This window comes from Perca fluviatilis, chromosome 17 (genome assembly GCF_010015445.1).
Source record: "Perca fluviatilis chromosome 17, GENO_Pfluv_1.0, whole genome shotgun sequence".
NCBI classification, from domain to species: domain Eukaryota; kingdom Metazoa; phylum Chordata; class Actinopteri; order Perciformes; family Percidae; genus Perca; species Perca fluviatilis.
In genome coordinates, this window is record NC_053128.1 from 33642496 (window position 1) to 33661392 (window position 18897).

Genomic DNA, 18897 nt, shown 5'->3' on the forward strand with positions numbered 1-18897 from the left:
TGTGTGTGTGTGTGTGTGTGTGTGTGTGTGTGTGTGTGTGTGTGTGTGTGTGTGTTGCAGCTTTATCGACGACTATCAGAAGTTTTGGGGCTGAATGACGAGACGATGGTACTCAGTGTCTTTATAGGGAAAATGTGAGTATACTAAAAGAGTCATCTGTCCAGCACGGTTTAAATAAACTTTATTGAAACATGTTATGTTCATGTATGCTCTAAAATTCTGTTTACAAATATCTCTAATGTCTAATCTTCTTCCTGTTTGTGTCTCAAAACAATCTCTTCTCTCTTTCAGCATCACAAACTTGAAGTACTGGGGCCAGTGTGAACCAATCACCTCCAAGACACTCCAACTACTGAACGACCTCTCTCTAGGATATCCTTTGTGTGTGTGTAGTGTGAAGTGTTTGTGTCAGTGAGTGTGTGTCAGTTTGTGTGAGTGTGTGTTTGTGTCAATGAGTGTGTGTGTGTGTGTGTTTGTCGGTGAGTGTGTTTGTGTCAATGAGTGTGTGTGTGTGTGTGTTTGTCAGTGAGTGTGTGTGTCACTGAGTGTGTGTGTGTCTGTGTGTGTGTTTGTCAGTGAGTGTGAGTGTGTGTCTGTGTGTTTGTGTGTCAGTGAGAGTGTGTGTTTGTGTCACTGAGTGTGTGTGAGTGTGTTTGTGTCAGTGAGTGTGTGTTTGTGTCAGTGAGAGTTTGTCACTGAGTGTGTGTGTGTGTGTGTCACACTGAGTGTGTGTCTGTGTGTGTGTTTGTGTCACTGAGTGTGTGTGTGTGTGTGTTTGTCACTGAGTGTGTGTGTGTTTGTGTCACTGTGTGTGTGTGTGTCTGTGTGTGTGTTTGTGTCACGGAGTGTGTGTGTGTTTGTGTCACTGAGTGTGTGTGTGTGTGTCTGTGTGTGTTCAGACTATAGACCTGACCCTAAGATCCATTAGAAATTGTTAATCCCATTTTTCAATAAGCAAATGGTATTCTAAACATCGCTGAAATGTGCATCAACCCTTTAATGAGTTCCTGTGTCGGTACGTGTTCTCCTTGACTTCCTGTTTGTGCACATACAGCAGCGTGAGAAAGCTGGTGAAGCTCACCGCCGTCCAGTTCATGCTGAATAACCACACGGTGAGTGCACGTTAACTCGCACACACTCTCCCTCCTTGTTTTACTAAATAGTCAGGACTTTAGTAGTAAGATGTGAAGTGTGTTTTTAACGTCCTGTGTGTTTGCTGCTGGGTCAGAGCGAGCACTTCTCCTTCCTGGGAGTGAACAACCAGTCCAATCTGAGCGACATGCGCTGTCGGACCACCTTCTACACGGCACTGGGACGCCTGCTAATGGTCGACCTCGGTCAACGGTAACACACACACACACACACACCTCACCATCACGCTGTAATGTAAACAGATTTTAAGACTTTTTTTAGAGACTTTTTCCCGGAGCAGCCGCTGTTATTTTTAGATTTTCACATTTTCATTTCAAAGAAACATACATAAACTTGTGTGTTCTGTGTGAGAAAATCAGAAAGCTGTTTATTAATGTGTGTGTGTCTGTGTGTGTGTGTGTGTGTGTGTGTGTGTGTGTGTGTGTGTGTGTGTGTGTGTGTGTCTGTGTGTGTGTCTGTGTCTAGGTGAGGACGAGGACCAGTTTGAACAGTTCATGCTGCCTCTGACGGCTGCGTTTGAAACCGTGGCTCAGATGTTGAGTACGAACACCTTCAACGAACAGGAAGCCAAGGTGAATGGTTTTATTAATTTTTTTAATGGAAAAACAGTAAAGTTTGTGTGATGTTAAATGTGAATATGCTCTAGTTTCTTCTCTCCTCTGTGACAGTGAACTGAATATCTTTGAGTTGTGGACAAAACAAGACATTTGAGGCTTTTTGGGGAAACACTGATCCACATTTTTCACCATTTTCTGATTATTTTAGAGACCAAACAACTGATCCATTCATCCAGAAGATAATCCACACATTAATCCGCTCTAGATTTAATCAACTGAAAGTTAACAACACTAAATGGTTTCATGAGGCGTCTTTATTTGGGGATTTTAACCGATCCCAAAGGAAAAGAAGTACAGCAGCAACGAAGGCAGACAAATCTATATTGTTATTCATAAATGGCTGCGTTTCTTATTATTATGTACGCCCACTTCCTGTTTAAAGCGGAGTACCGGCTTAACTTTGAGAGAGAGGTTTTATTCTGACGGGTTTCTTCTTCCTGTCCTGTTTCCTGCAGAGGACTCTGGTGGGTTTGGTCCGAGACCTGCGAGGCATCGCATTCGCCTTCAACGCCAAGACCAGCTTCATGATGCTCTTCGACTGGATGTATCCTTTCAGCTGTCCGTAGCAGCGCAGCGGGTCCTCAAACTACATTTAACACTCAACACAGTCCCTGCAAAAAAAGGTCCACATCCAGATGTTGGGTCTGGGAACTCCCCATTGGTCAGGGCTCAATCCGAGGGGCGGGATAAACGGTTGTCTTTCAAATCCCCTCTGCACACGATAGGACAGCTCTACTTTGTTCTTTTCTCAAAGAAAAGCTGAACTCCAGAAGACCGCTGTTCCCAGCAGCAGCAGCCATAAGCCCCGCCCACCGACTCTACACCCGATGTGATTGGTCTGATTAGAGTTTGGTTTTTACAGCTTGCAAGCCAACGGAGAGTTGCTAGACCCCCCTGGCTGCAAATTACATTTGCTGCCGCTAGGGTACATTTCTAGGCTAGCGCTATGTAGTTTTGGCAAAACGCTGGGTTTTTTTTTGTGTTTTTTTCACTGTAAGAGAACCGTCCTGAACGCAGAGCTGCAGATATCCGGCCTACATGCCCATCCTGCAGCGAGCCATAGAGCTCTGGTACCACGACCCAGCATGCACCACGCCGGTCCTCAAACTCATGGCCGAGCTGGTTCACAACAGGTAAACGTGCTCAGTGGGAAATAGAAAACGGTACACTTCAAGGTTTTGTATTCATAACACGAGGTACAGGCCGGGCCCTGATTGACTTGCTGTTTGGTCCGGTTGCGGACTTTGGTCCGGACTTTAAGGTCCTGAGTCTGGAATTTTCGTATGCGTTTTGTCTTCCTAAAAATTTGTCATGCACAGAAACCTTGCACACTGAGTCCGATGAATATTAATTAATCTGTTGATCCCTTGCTTCTCCCCGCTAACAGTAATGTTACCTCGGTCAGTGGCTGTCTTTCTCTGTCTGACTGTCTCTCTCTCTGTCTGTCTCTCCGTCTGACTGTCTCTCGGTCTCTGTCTCTCTGTCTGTCTGTCTGTCTGTCTCTCCGTCTGTCTGTCTCTCCGTCTGTCCCTCGGTCGGTCTGTCACCTCGTCTCTCTCTCTCTCCGTCTCTCGGTCTGTCTCTCTCTCTGTGTCTCTCTCGGTCTGTCTGTCTCTCAGTCTCTCTCTGTCTGTCTCTCTCTGTCTCTCTCGCTCTGTCTCCATCACTACGCTGTCGCTCTCCTCTTTCTGTCTGCATCTCATCTTCCCCTCTTCCATCTCCTCCTGTATATTACCATCTGATCCATTGACAGACATTAGATCTGAGTTATGAAATGATACGTTGCTCTCTGCCTGCATCATTCTGGATCGCCTCATACCTTCTCCTTGTTAAAACACATCTAAATGGATGCAAAAAAATGACGGACGGAATTTTCGGAGCCAGTGTGTAAACATGATTGACACGTTAGGTCGTTTTTATTTTGTAACGTACGAAAATTCCACATTTAAATTTCATACTCCGTGTGCAAAGACCTTAAAGGGGTGATAGAATGATTATATAGGGTATTTCACACTGTTCCTTATGGTCTCCTAATGGGGTATGTAACATTAGTTGGGCTGAAAATGGCCTGGTTGATATGGTATTGGCCCTTATGCATCCCTGTGTTTTGGCCCTATTTGTAACAAGAGCTTTTCTTCCAAATATGGTATGGTAATGAATATTTAGATGAGCTGCGCGCTGATTGGTCTAGCGACTTGCCATACGCAGACATTAGAGACGCGCGCTGATTGGTTGAGCAAATCCCCCATACACATACATTAGAGAAGCGACAGAATCTCATATTCCAGACACTGCAATGTTTCATTACCAAATTCACTTCTGAGACTTTTTTAAGCGAGAAATCAACTATATAAAGCTCAAATATGGGCCGTTTTACAAAAATTGATGGCTAATTGCAAATTTGGTAAGACGTGTCGGACTTTAGGAGCTCCACACAGTCTGACGAGAAAGCGGCAGCCTGCTGGGCTCCATACCCAGCGCAAAGTCACCCTTTGTGGATACTGCACTACGGGGCTCCGCGGCCAGCTGCCGGCATAACTATATCTATAAATAATACATTTACGGTTTTGAATGCCCCAATGTCTTATAAAGCTAACCGATGTGTCCGATTTGATTTTAAGGCATTTTTTTGAACGCGAGGCGTCTTTGTAGGACGAGCAGCTGCTTGCTATATGTCCCATTCATTACAATGGGGAAATACCGCAGCTAGCTAGCTACATTGTCGCCATAACTAAATTATATTTACAGTTTGAATTTCGTCACACCACTTATATTACATCATTCCCCAATGTCTTATAAAGCTAACCGTTGTGTCCAATTTGATTTTAAGGCATTTTTATGAACGCGAGGCGTCTTTGTAGGACGAGCAGCTGCTTGCTACATGTCCCATTCATTACAATGGGGAAATATCGCAGCTTGCTCACTTTTGCATAACTAAAGTATATTTACAGTTTGAATTTCGTCACGGCATGAATATAACAGGTTCCTCAAGGTCTTACAAAGCTTAGCTAACACTTGTCCGATTTCGGATATCAATTGAATGTATTTTTGTGAATGTCAGAGTTAGGAGGAGGCTAGCTAGCTCTCATTGATGGACTCCATCTCCCCGCGGCTCTATCAATGAGACTCGCGGACAAGAGGCGTTTATTTCCCCGATTGTTTGTTTAAATAACTCAACACACATACCCATTATAAGCTTTACTGGAACCTGCGGGCTGCGGTAAAAGATTGCGGGCGTAACACCTCGCTGACACTGCAGTCAGGGCGGCGATGTAGCAACCCAGGCAGCACCAACACCGGCACTAAATCCGACACACAGTCGGAGAAAATTTGCAATTAGCCATCCATTTTTGTAAAGCGGCCCATATTTGAGCTTTATATGGTTGATTTCTCGCATAAAAAAGTTTCAGAAGTGAATTTTGTAATGGAATAGCAGAGATCTGCGTGACCTAGCTAGATTCAGAAGACTACCTGATCTCAGGTCAGTTGTGTAGCCTATGTAAATGTTCTACCTGATCTCAGGTCAGTTGTGTAGCCTATGTAAATGTTCTACCTGATCTCAGGTCAGTTGTGTAGCCTATGTAAATGTTGGGGCGTGACTGTTCTCTTAAGGTTCCGGATTTTGAGACGCTTGCGTAAGCAACTCAGCTTTGTTGGGATTCGCCCGTTTTCAGAGGCAGTTTCAAAATATGAGATTTTCATAGTAAAGGGGTGTCAATGGGATTTTGAGCTTCTATGTATGTCCTATTTACTCACCGAACTGTCGTTATTCAACTATGACAGGGTAAAATCGGTTTTGCATTCCATCACCCCTTTAAGAGGCAATTCAGTCGGTGCCTGAAAAGTATTGAATTCCCATCCCGGGCCTAGGGGAGGGGTGCACCTCCTCTTACATCTCTACTTCCCTGAGAAGGATTATTTATTGATAACTAACCTTCTGTTGTTGTTGTTGTCGTGCGTAGATCCCAAAGGCTGCAGTTTGACGTGTCGTCGCCCAACGGCATCCTGCTGTTCAGAGAAACCAGCAAGATGATCACCACCTACGGTACGTCCACTCCAAACCTCCTTTCACTTCCAGGATCATACACTCTCCTGCTGCAGTATGGAGGCCCACAGTGTTCAGAACTAAACCAAATAAAATCAAGATGTACTTCTCTATCTAAAAATGATTATGAAATAAATAATCAGATGGACAAATGCAGAAAAAATGGGCTCATTAGTAGTGGCAGACCGATTAATCCTCCTGTTGTCAGCTGGTCAAATTTTTTTCAAAACATCTATATCAGAAATATGGGTTCTTTTTAACCAAATTACTCAAAAAATTAAGTACAATTGCAAGTACTCGATTACTACTTTCATTGAATTGTGGGTTTTCCATTTTATAGCATTTGAAGAAATGGATTTAAAACCTGACTAAACTTTGAGATCCACACGTCTGTGATTCTCCACCAACATACGTTCCTCTGTTAGTCAAAATCATTCAGCATTTCAAAATCACATATAATTAAATTAGATATATTGACCATGACTTCCAAAAATACGTGTAAAACTATTGGTAATAAGTTGGTGTTAGTGAAAAATAACATCGAAAACGTGGAAAAAAAGTGACAAAAACCTTGAGAAAAAAAGTGTGAATAAAAGTGGCAAAAACTTTGGGGGAAAAGTGACAAAAAAATGACAAATACTTCAGAAAAAATATATTTAAAAAAACGGTCCAAAAGTGTTTGACCCAGAAGGACAACGAGTGCATGATACCAGAAGACAACACAAGAGTTAATCGTTCAATAGATTAATCAGGCCTATTAATGTTATTTTTAGAGATAACACATTTTTCTGGGTCAAGATTTGAAAGATTTTTTTTTTTTTACTTTTTTGTCACTTTTGCCGTTTGTTTTTGGGTATGTAGGGAAGGAAAGAAGATAGATGAAAGGACATACGTAGGGAAGGAAAGGAGAGAAGGAAGGGAGGAAGGAGGATTCAGTGTCCTGTCCCAGAGAAGAGAAGAAACTAGAAAATATTCACATTTAATAAGCTGACATCACACTAGTTTACCTGTTTTATCATCAAAAATGACTCCAACTGATTGATCTATTATCAGATTAGTGGGCGATTAATTAATTTAACAGTTGACTACTAATCGATGAATCTTTGCAGCAAATGAATGGATAGTAAAAACCCATCCTCCCATGTTCTCTCTCTCTTTCTGGGTTGCAGGGAATCGTATCCTGACGCTGGGAGAGGTCCCGAAGGACCAGGTGTACGGCGTGAAGCTGAAGGGCGTCAGCGTTTGCTTCGCCATGCTGAAGGCGGTGCTCAGCGGCAACTACGTCAACTTCGGGGTCTTCCGTCTCTACGGCGACGACGCGCTGGACAACGCCTTACAGACCTTCATCAAACTGCTGCTGTCCATCCCTCACAGTGACTTACTCGTAAGTTATAGACCTTTTCCCCGGCAGACATGTCGACATGTCATAGTAGGAAGAGCACAGGTGTATTCAAAACCATTACTGATGGCTGCATTCCACTTAGGAGAGGTCCTGGTATTAAACCATTACTGATGGCTGCATTCCACTTAGGAGAGGTCCTGGTATTAAACCATTACTGATGGCTGCATTCCACTTAGGAGAGGTCCTGGTATTAAACCATTACTGATGGCTGCATTCCACTTAGGAGAGACCCTGGTATTAAACCATTACTGATGGCTGCATTCCACTTAGGAGAGGCCCTGGTATTAAACCATTACTGATGGCTGCATTCCACTTAGGAGAGGTCCTGGTATTAAACCATTACTGATGGCTGCATTCCACTTAGGAGAGGTCCTGGTATTAAACCATTACTGATGGCTGCATTCCACTTAGGAGAGGTCCTGGTATTAAACCATTACTGATGGCTGCATTCCACTTAGGAGAGGCCCTGGTATTAAACCATTACTGATGGCTGCATTCCACTTAGGAGAGGTCCTGGTATTAAACCATTACTGATGGCTGCATTCCACTTAGGAGAGGTCCTGGTATTAAACCATTACTGATGGCTGCATTCCACTTAGGAGAGGTCCTGGTATTAAACCATTACTGATGGCTGCATTCCACTTAGGAGAGGCCCTGGTATTAAACCATTACTGATGGCTGCATTCCACTTAGGAGAGGTCCTGGTATTAAACCATTACTGATGGCTGCATTCCACTTAGGAGAGATCCTGGTATTAAACCATTAATGATGGCTGCATTCCACTTAGGAGAGGTCCTGGTATTAAACCATTACTGATGGCTGCATTCCACTTAGGAGAGGTCCTGCGACGTAATTATGCAACGTGAACATCATTGAAAAGAAGGTTGTGGGGAGGAAATAACTGTTTTTTCTCTTTTTCATCAAACCGCAGTTTTTGCAAGTTCCTGCAATTTCATCGCATAAAATTGCAAAAATATCATATAGCATATTCCATTGCATTTTTTAAGAAAACGTGCCGCATAATCAAGGATTTTTGCCTGCAACAATCACAAAAAAACTCAGCATTTTTCTGGAAGGACTGACTAAAAAACAGGAAAAGTGCAACATTAAAAGCAGCCAGTTGAGGCCGCTGCGACTGGACCAGACGGTGTAGCGTCAGTCTAACTCTTCTTCTCTTCCGGAGTTTCTGTCGGCTTCGGGTGGCGCATAATTAAAATGTATGTGTCTGCAATCGCTTGGCGCGTGATCAGTTTTTTTGGGGAAGTTTTCTGATGATGAGGCTTCATTCAACAGTGAGACAGACAATATTGTCCCATGAGGGAGATTTGTTTTCACAGTCTGTTTACTGCCCATGGCAATACACACGGACAAAGCCATCAACAGAAACATAGCGAGAGCTATATAGACTCATATTTACAACAGCGGATCCATACAAGGTCAGCGAGACAGTTTGTTCAGCACTGCTGTGGCAGAGAGGACAGAACTTCTGCCACAGCGAGTCCTTCTACACCCCCGAGTCCTGTATCTGCAGCCAGATGGCAGCAGTGTGAAGTCTAAAGTATAGAGTATTCATGTGGTCATTCATTAGGCGCACTTGTCACGACATATTCTCTAAACATACAGACACCACAGACAAGCCAATAAACATGTACAGAGAAAAGAGTAACAATACGACAGAAATGACCACGACAGAAATTGACAGTGACAATACAAGAAATGACAATAGACCAGATGAAAAAGACCATCCCACATCTGACGTTGACAAAACATAAAAAAAACAGAAAGTAATATTATCAGGTAGCTAAATATTTAAATAAAAATAGCAATAACTAGAAGTGGTTGTCAAGGATTGAGCTCTACCATCCAGGTAAAGTGCCAGTGCTGGATTAAAGTGCTCGCGATGTGCAGGGTCATTATTCAACCTGATCGCTGCAGGCACAAATGATTGATTGTACCTTTCTGTTCTAATTCTCTGTTGTCACATTCTACCAGATGACCTATTGCTTCTCATAAATTTCTGATGGAGAGGGTGAGAGGAGTCATTGAGGATTTGGTCAGTCTTTTTTAAGATAAGCTCCTTGTACAGCTAGGCTGCCGACACCTGGTCAGGTCCGATGATGGTACTGGCCATCTTGATCGTGCGCTGCTGTCTCTTTTGGTCCTTAACATGCATGTTGCCAAACGCGCAGATAAGGCGAGAGGGCAGAACACTCTGGAGGAGACTTGTATAAAACATTACATTACATGTCATTTAGCGGACTCTTTTATCCAAAGCGACTTCAAATTGCTATATATGTCAGAGGTCACACGCCACTGGAGCAAATAGGGGTTGAGTGTCTCGCTCAGGGACACATTGGTTGATGTATCGCAGTGGGAATCGAACCTGGATCTCCCACACCAAAGGCATGCGTCATATCCACTGGGCCACCACCACGCATTGCAAGAAGGTGTCTGTCTAATGTAAAAGTGTTTAGTTTCCTAAGGAAGAACAGCCGCTGGTGCATTTTCTTAGTTCTGTTCAGTGCACATTCATTAAATGTTAGTTTAGAGTCAATTTCTACTCCCAAGTAGTTGTAGGTTGAGACCCTCTCTACTAGTTCACCATTGATCTTAGAAGGGGGGGGGGGGCTATTATTCTATTTTTGCTAAAATCTGTGACCATCTCTTTTGTTTAATTCACATTGATTTCAAGAAAATGATCAGAACACCACCGAGTGAAACCCTGTTATTCCCTCTGAAATCCACTCACGGAAGAAATGTCAGACTTTCAAAAACCAACCAGTGATGTAAGTCTCTCTCTCTCTCTTTCTCTCTCTCTCTCTCTCTCTCTCTCCCCCCTCTGTCGCTGCAGGACTACCCGAAACTCAGCCAGTCCTTCTACTCTCTGCTGGAGGTGCTGACTCAGGACCACATGAACTTCATCGCCAGCCTGGAGCCGCACGTCGTCATGTACATCCTGTCGTCGATATCCGAGGGGCTCACCGCGCTCGGTAAGAAAACACCCCCGGGTCAGCGCTTGAGTTCTCAGCAGTGGTGGAAAGAAGTATCCGCACCCTTTAAGTCTGATTTATGCTTCTGCATCGAGTCAACGGCGTACCCCTCCCCAGATCCCTCTGCGTAGCAGACCGCGAGGACTGTGATTGGTCAGCTGGTCCTGTGTGTTGATAGTGGGCGTTTCCAGCAGCCTACTGTGGGGAGTAGCAACATGCTGACATCGGCTTTACAAATAAACTCTGACATATTTTGGTTCCACTGACGGGGTTATCCGTTCGTAGTGTCTATAGGTCAGTGAAATTAGCACTTCTCCAGCAAGCAGTACTGTGTGGGCAGTTGTGCTAAAGTTAGCTCGCTAACCTCAGACTTATTTTCTGGTTACAGTAACTAGGTCAATGGATTTTACTGTGTCTATTTCTCGATACTTTTTACGAAATCTAAGCAAGATGAGGCCAAACAAATACGATTAATATTTTAGCACGACGCTCTATGGGGTTTGCCATTCTGAGTACCGTTTCGGTAGCCTGGGAAAACCCTGACGAACTTCCAGCAAATTTGAGATTTGCTCTGCTAGTCCATCTGGCCAACAGCCCATTCAAGCCCATTTCCAATTTCTTTCCAAAACAAGGCACCAATCGCAACCGTTGAGGCGGGCTTTACACGATGACGATAGCTATCCAATTGCACCCAGAGTCAGTTACAACTGAGAGTGGGTCTGGTTTCAACCAGGCTACCGTTTCGGTGGTGAGCTACACAGACACAGGCGACACCCCCACCCCCCTAGCGTTATGGCGGTGAAATGCACCGCGATGCAAAGCAACTCCGAAAGGGTCACGATGCCGTAGGAGCGACGGCGTGGAGTTGACGCAGAAGCATAAAACAGCCTTTACTCAGGGGTTCTCCTGAAGACTCAAGTAAAGTGCAAGTACCTCAACATTTGGACTGAAGTACAGTACTGGAGTACATGTACTTAGTTCCATTCCAGCGCAGGTTTTGGGGAGTGTGCACGTGGCGGTGGTTGTTACATCAGTGAGTGTATGTTTCAGATACGATGGTGTGCACAGGCTGCTGCTCCAGTCTGGACCACATAGTGACCTACCTGTTCAAGCAGCTGTCCCGCTCCACCAAGAAACGGCCCACGCCGATGGCCACGGACGATCGCTTCCTGCACATCATGCAGCAGCACCCGGAGATGATCCAGCAGGTATCCTATCAACGCACGCACACACACACACACACACACACATGTTAGCACACACACACACACCCGTGTTAGCACACACTAACGCACGCACGCACACACACAGAGACACACACGTGTTAGTGCACACACACACACTAACATGCATGCACACACACAGACAGACACACACGTGTTAGCACACACACACACACACAAGTGTTAGCACACACTAACCCGCGCACACACATACACGTGTTAGCACACAGTAGCATGCGCACAGAGACACACACGTTAGTACACACAAACACACTAACACACATGTGTTGGCACACACAAACATGCGCACACACACACACAGACACACACACGTGTTGGCACACACTAACATGCACGCACACAGACAGAGACACACACACACACGTTAGTACACACTAACACACGCGTGTTAGCACACACTAACACGCACACACACACACACACAGACCGACATACAGGCACACACACACACACACAGAGACAGACAAACAGACACACACACACATCTGACTCCCACTTCTTTTAGTTTGAGAGTGTGTTTGTGGCCACTAACTATTGATATGAGAGCACAGATTAGCAGCTTCTTTGCAGTAAGGCGGCACAATGAGCGCTGGAGCCGATGGATCGCTGCAGCCCTCCGTGTTCCACTCGGAGAAGTCAAACTGACCCTGTTGTTGTTGTCGTTGTTGTTGTTGTTGTTGTTGTTGTTGTGGTCGTCGTGGAGCAGATGCTCTCCACGGTGTTGAACATCATCATCTTCGAGGACTGCAGGAACCAGTGGTCCATGTCCCGACCTCTGCTGGGCCTCATCCTGCTCAACGAGAAGGTGAAGCTCACACACATCTGCCTGTGTGTGTGTGTGTGTGTGTGTGTGTGTTTGTTGTGTGTGTGTGTGTGTGTGTGTGTGTGTGTGTGTGTGTGTGTGTGTGTGTGTGTGTGTGTGTGTGTGTGTGTGTGTGTGTGTGTGTGTGTGTGTGTGTGTGTGTGTGTGTGTGTGTGTGTGTGTGTGTGTACATGTTAGTGTGTTTCTGTGTGCTAACGCGTGTGTGTTTGTGCTAACGTGTGTGTGTTTGTGTGCTAACGCGTGTGTGTGCACACTAACATGTATGTTTATGTGTGCTAACACAGGTTTGTGTGTGCTAATGTGTGTGTTTGTGTGTGTGTGTGTGTGTGTTTCTGTGTGCTAACGTGTGTGTGTGTGTGTGTGCTCGCGCTAACACGTGTGTGTGTGTGTGTGTATATATGTGTACTAACGTGTGTGTGTTTGTGTGCTCTGCAGTATTTCGCTGACCTGAGGAACAGCATCGTCAACAGTCAGCCCCCAGAGAAGCAGCAGGCCATGCACTTATGTTTCGAGAACCTGATGGAGGGAATAGAGAGAAATCTACTAACAAAGAACCGGGACAGGTACCTCACCAGTACTTCCTCTATATATGTAATACATGGAAGTACAAGTTACTGCATCATAGTCGGGATGGACCAGGCAACTCAGACTTCTAGATGTTACTGCCTTCGCTGTGTTTTGTCGGACTCTTGAAGTATTTTTACTTTTATTAAGGATTTATCACTATTTGAGGCAGTCTAACAGCACCCTGAATTACATTTATATAACCACAATAACAACAACCTTTTGCAGGGTTTCCCCCCGTGTACTGCAAGCAGTCACTGGGTCTTATTGTTTCATCTGTTTTAAGACTAGATTTAGATTTAGAGCGGGGCTGCTCGGTTGGGAACTTAGACAATCTCCGATAACAGCTACAAGTAGAAATCCTAACAGTTTACCATGATAATAACTGTCTCTCTCCCCCGGTCTCTCTCTCTCCCCCTGTCTCTCTCTCTCCCCTGTCTCTCTCTCCCCCGTCTCTCTCTCTCTCCCCCTGTCTCTCTCTCTCTCCCCCCCTGTCTCTCTCTCTCTCCCCCCCTGTCTCTCTCTCCCTCTCTCTCCCCCTGTCTCTCTCTCTCCCCCTGTCTCTCTCTCTCCCCCTGTCTCTCTCTCTCCCCCTGTCTCTCTCTCCCCCTGTCTCTCTCTCCCCTCTCTCTCCCCTGTCTCTCTCCCCCTGTCTCTCTCTCCCCCTGTCTCTCTCTCCCCCTGTCTCTCTCCCCCCTGTCTCTCTCTCCCCCTGTCTCTCTCTCCCCCCTGTCTCTCTCTCCCCCCCTGTCTCTCTCTCCCCCCAGGTTTACCCAGAACCTGTCTGTGTTCCGGCGAGAAGTGAACGACAGCATGAAGAACTCGACGTACGGCGTCAACAGCAACGACATGATGAGCTGACATTCCACACAGAGGAGTCTCGCCCAGCTGCAGACACAACAGAGCTCCCCCCCCCCCTCCCTCCCTCACTCCCTCCCTGGCTCCGCCACAGCCTCCCTCTCTGCATCAGCCTCCCCTGCTCCCTCCCTCCCTCCCTCCCTCCCGCCCTGGGCCCGGATGCCTGGGGATCACCTCCTCACCCCGACACTACGAACGGGATGGTTGGTTCACTTCAGCCAATAACCTTCCCCACTCCTTTTTGATATGAGCATATATAAATATATACAGATCTATTTTAAAGAGACGGTCAAACGCGCCTGGCTGTCCGAACGGTGCGGGGGGTGAGGGAGGGAGGAGAGAGAGAAAGAGAGAGCTGTGGGTTGGTGGGGGGGGTGGAGGGGACGAACGCTGGTAAACGTAGTAATCCGCTTCTGCCTGCCTTGTATAGAAACACACACACACACAAAAACCCCCCAAGTGTACATTTCTTTTCGTAACATTTTGAACAATGTTTATAATGATCGAATTTAAAAAAAAAAACACAAAGGTGAGTTGAGGAAAAAAAAACAGAAAAAACTTTAAAAAACCGCGTGATTGAGCTTTTTACAGTGTAGTGAGTTAGTGCAACTGTCTGTCTGCGTGGGGAGCGAGCTTTCCACGGTGGGTGGGGTGAGGTATTTGGGGGTGGGGGTTGTGGGGAGGACGGTCGGCCACAGGAGCACTCGGGCTGCAGAGAAGAAGAGGTACACACACACAGACACACACACACACTAACGGAGAGAAAGGGAGAGAGCCAGAGCATCCACGTTGTACATTTCCCTCGAGTCTCTGGTCCACCTGATGTAAATAGCCACGCTCGCTCGCTGCAGCGGCCTCCACGGCGTTCACACGGCCAATCCTGCCGGCTTTTTTTTTTTTGTCCAGCCTCGTTGTCGTGTCTCCTCCGACGCTCAAGTCCCGAAAAACTTCCCTGTGCATCCACGGCCGTGTCAGCGGAGTCTCTTAAAGCTTCCGGATTACATTTTAAATTTTAGAGAACTCATTTCAGAGGCTACGGAAGCACATTGCTGCCACGCCAGACACAAGAAAAGTCTGCGTCCTGTATCGCGTTATTACACGAGTTTGTTTGTAATAACAATATATTTCTCACATTTTTATAAGCAAGATATTTTCAAGACATGCGAAGGTATCAAGTTACAAGAGCATTTTGTTACAGCAATATACTTTTTATTACGCTGTAACGGGGAAGGTTTCACGTTGTGACGATCAATTATCACGTTAAATGCTTCACGTTCGCGGTGTGCGGGCGTCCCACGGCCCCGAGATGACGTCCTCTGATGTCTCGTTTGGTCCACAACTCAAAGATCTTCAGTTTCCTGTCCCAGAGGAGAGAAGACACTAGAAACCTATTCACATTTAACACGCTGATGTCAGAGAAGTGTGACTGTTGACGTCAGCCAATAAAAAAAGGACTCTGAGATTAATCCATTATCAAAATAGCTGGAGATTAAATTTTATCCATTCAGCCATCAATATTTGCAGCTCTAGTTAGAAGTTTAGGTTACACTGTACTTTAACTATGACATGACCTTGTCATGAATACATTTAATGTCAAGTTTTCATGACAAAGACAACCCAAAATAAATGTAATGTCAACTTCTCTATGACCAAGACAACTTGTGGTTAATGTCCCTTTTGATTAATGTGAAAAGTTGTCATAATCAAGACAACCCAAACAATGTCAACTTGTCATGAACAAAAACCGAATGGCACTTAATGACAGAAGTCCTAAACGTTCATGACACATTCATGACAGTGTCACATCACAGTTATGACATGACATTATGTCGATACCTTCAAGTAAAGTGTTACCGTAAGAAGTTAATTTGTAATGTGGTTACAATATACTTCTCACGGTGACACTTTACTAGAAGGTATCTACGTAAGAGTGACATGACACTGTCATGAACGTGTCATAAAGAAATTTAACGTCAAGTTGTCATTACAAAGACATCCCAAACAAATGTCAACTTGTCATGACCAAGACTTCTGGTAATGTCACTTTGATTAATGTCAAGTTGTCATAATCAAGACAACCCAAACAATGTCAACTTGTCATGACAAAAACAGGACACTTAATGACAGAAGTCCTAAACGTTTGACATGTTCATGACAGTGTCATGTCCCTCTTACAGTAAGAAGTTTATTGTAAGTATATTGTAACCACCTTACAATAAAGTTTTTACGGTAACACTTTACTTGAAGGTATCGACATAAGAGTGACATTACATTCGTAAACTTTATAAACAGTCATACACATTTATGACATAACGCTTCTTTTAGTAAGTGTCATTAGGTTTTTGTCATGAGTTAGCGTTAGGGTTAGAGTAGTTTGATTCCGAGAGGCCTCCCCTCGCGCAGTTGAATGGAGGCCAACGGTATGCGCTGGCCGGCGCCACTGGGGTTAGGGTTAGAGTTGGGGCTCATGTGTCGTGACTGTGTGATGTCATAGTTATGACAGTTGTCATGTCACTCTTATGTAGATACCTTTGAGTGAAGCGTTACCGTAACAACTCTGTTGTAAGGTGGTAACGTTAGCGCGACCCAGAGCCGGAACGGAGACAACAGCGAGGTTTTAAAAAAAAAAAAATTTCAGCTCGGCCTTTTCTCCCCAAAGCATCGTGACACGGCAACAGCAGCAACGTCCTGTCGGTCACACACACACACACACACACACACACACACACACACTTGCTTGCTTTGATCGACGTGTAAGCAACATGGTCACAGCTCCATTTTCCCCTCTGGTAGGCCGGGTGCAGTTTCCACCATTTTGTTTACACTCTGGATTCGTCGGACCAGGTTCTGGGACTGCCCCCAAACCCCCTCTCCTCCCCTTTAGGTCCTGCAGCGGAGTCCTTTTTGGTGTGTGTGTGTGGTGTGTGTTGTGTGTGTGAGTGCGTGTGTGTGCGTGTCGCTCTCTGTTGCCTGGTGTGTGTGCGTGGTCGTCTCACGGTGCTGCGAAGCCACGACGGAGCTCTAACAGCCGAGGTCTGCGTCACCTTTAAATAGGATCAAATCTCAACGATGGAACGACGGACGGGAAAACTTCAGTTCCCGGTTATCGAGACATCAAGAGCTCCTTTTTGAAGGAATCCAGTTTAGTTTTAAAATATCCGAAGAATGGACCCGAGTCAGAACAGTGTAAAAAGAGAAAGCCGGAGTGGAGTCTATTAGCAACTTGTGTTACTCTCTACGATGTTGCTGCTAACTGTTTGTGACAACTAGCTCATTTCTAACCATGTCAGCACTCATGGATGTTTATTGAGTTTCTAATTTTTTGGTTTGTGTCCCTGATGTGAATGTGTTGGGTCCATAGAGTGAATAGCTGTTTGAGTTGTTTGGATGTCTCTTACATATAGTGTAAGCATTGTGACTGCAAATAAACCTCATTGATTTTTACATCCCTGCTCTCCTCTCTTCTCACTTTGTTCCTCTTCAGAGTCTTTGGACTCATTCTGTCGGAAACATTTCACCCAAAAGTCTTTATATGGTGTTGCTGCTGCTAATTCAAACGGTCCACTTCTCATGTTATAACAGGATTATTTTTATTTTTTGAAATTCTCGTTATTATGAATTGTTTTACTATTTGTGTTCTATACATTACATTTTTTTTTATTTTTTTTTTAGACATGCTATACTATGACTTTTTTCTCTTTTTTTAAGAATTTTTTTGGGGGCTTTTACCTTTATTATAAAGTGACAGTGGATAGACATGAAAGGTGGGAGAGAGATGGTAGAGGACACGCAGCGAAAAGCAGCAGGTCGGATTCGAACCCGCGCCGCTGCAAAGTACTCAGCCAGGGCGCACGCTCTCACTGGGGGAGCTAGAGGTCGCCCCTTTCTTTCAGTTTTTTTCGACATAATATACTATGACTTTTTTTCAGTTTTTTTCGACATAATATACTATGACTTTTCCCGACGTGCTATACTATGAATTTTTATCTCACTTTTTTCGACATACTATATTACTTTTTATGACTTTTCCACATACTATATTGACTTTTTTCGACATAGTATACTATGACTTTATCACTTTTCGACATACTTATACTATGACTTTATGACTTTTTTTCGACAAACTATACTATGAATTTTTTCGACATACTATCACTTTTTTTTCGACATACTATACTATGACTTTTTATCATTTTTCGACATACTTATACTATGACTTTTTTTATCACTTTTTCAATATGCTATACTATACTGCGCACTGACAACAACCTGGCTCTAAACACCAAGAAGACCAAAGAGCTCATTGTGGACTTCAGGAAGTGTATAGCTGGCACACACACCCCCATCCTCCTCAACAGGACTGAGGTGGAGCGTGTCACCAGCTTCAAGTTTCTGGGTGTCCACATCTCCAGGAGGACCTCTCCTGGACCCTCAACACCTCCACCCTGATCAAGAAGGCTCACCAGTGTCTCTTCTTTCTGAGGAGACCCAAGAAGGTCCTCTGTCTCCTCAGATCCTGGTGAACTTCTACCGCTGCACCATCGAGAGCATCCTCACCAACTGTGTCACAGTCTGGTATGGCAACTGCTCTGCCCATGACCATTTATTTACAGATGTACATACTGTAATTACACTTATACATAGTCATAGTCTACTGCTCTTCATACTATTCATCCTGCACATACACTTATTCTTACTACTCTTATAATGTTACCACACTGCACATAGCTGTACATACTGTACATATCTCTCTTTATGGTTCATTCAGAATATTCATAGTTATTCTGTTTTTCTTATTATATATTCTGTTAAAACAATGCATATATCTATATCTATATTATTCTTACTACTAGTATAATTTCACATATCTGCATGTGTTGTTCATACATTGTTCATATTACATAGCCACATTTATTCTGCTCTTATAACACTGCAATATAGTTCTTGTCCTGTCTATCCACCACCTGTCTATACATGAATATCACATTGCACTTGTCTGCCTTTTTTGCACTTCTGATTGGATGCAAACCGCATTTCGCTGTCTTTGTACTTGTACTCTGCACAATGACAATACAGTTGAATCTAATCTAATCTGACTTTTTTTATCACTTTTTTTGACATAATATACTAAGACTTTTTATGACTTTTCGACATATTATACTATGGCTTTTTTATCACTTTTTTCAACATACTATGTTATAT

At 44.4% G+C, this 18897-nt stretch overlaps 1 protein-coding gene across 3 annotated transcripts in view; it reads left to right on the forward strand.

The window, feature by feature from the left end:
- xpo7 (exportin 7) overlaps positions 1-14264 on the forward strand; it is a 40723-nt gene extending 26459 nt beyond the window's left edge. For 2 of the 3 annotated variants that reach the window (XM_039779943.1, XM_039779945.1), the window contains 14 exons: positions 61-134; positions 292-372; positions 1049-1112; positions 1229-1337; positions 1618-1724; positions 2225-2313; positions 2795-2902; positions 5732-5814; positions 6984-7198; positions 10068-10206; positions 11257-11414; positions 12157-12255; positions 12709-12836; positions 13605-14264. In XM_039779943.1, the coding sequence (XP_039635877.1) occupies positions 61-134; positions 292-372; positions 1049-1112; positions 1229-1337; positions 1618-1724; positions 2225-2313; positions 2795-2902; positions 5732-5814; positions 6984-7198; positions 10068-10206; positions 11257-11414; positions 12157-12255; positions 12709-12836; positions 13605-13698 (1548 nt within the window). In that variant the 3' untranslated portion in view covers positions 13699-14264. The remainder of the gene's footprint in view (positions 1-60; positions 135-291; positions 373-1048; positions 1113-1228; positions 1338-1617; positions 1725-2224; positions 2314-2794; positions 2903-5731; positions 5815-6983; positions 7199-10067; positions 10207-11256; positions 11415-12156; positions 12256-12708; positions 12837-13604) is intronic. The other variant, XM_039779944.1, reaches the window with a different exon arrangement.
- The last annotated feature ends 4633 nt before the right edge of the window (positions 14265-18897 follow it).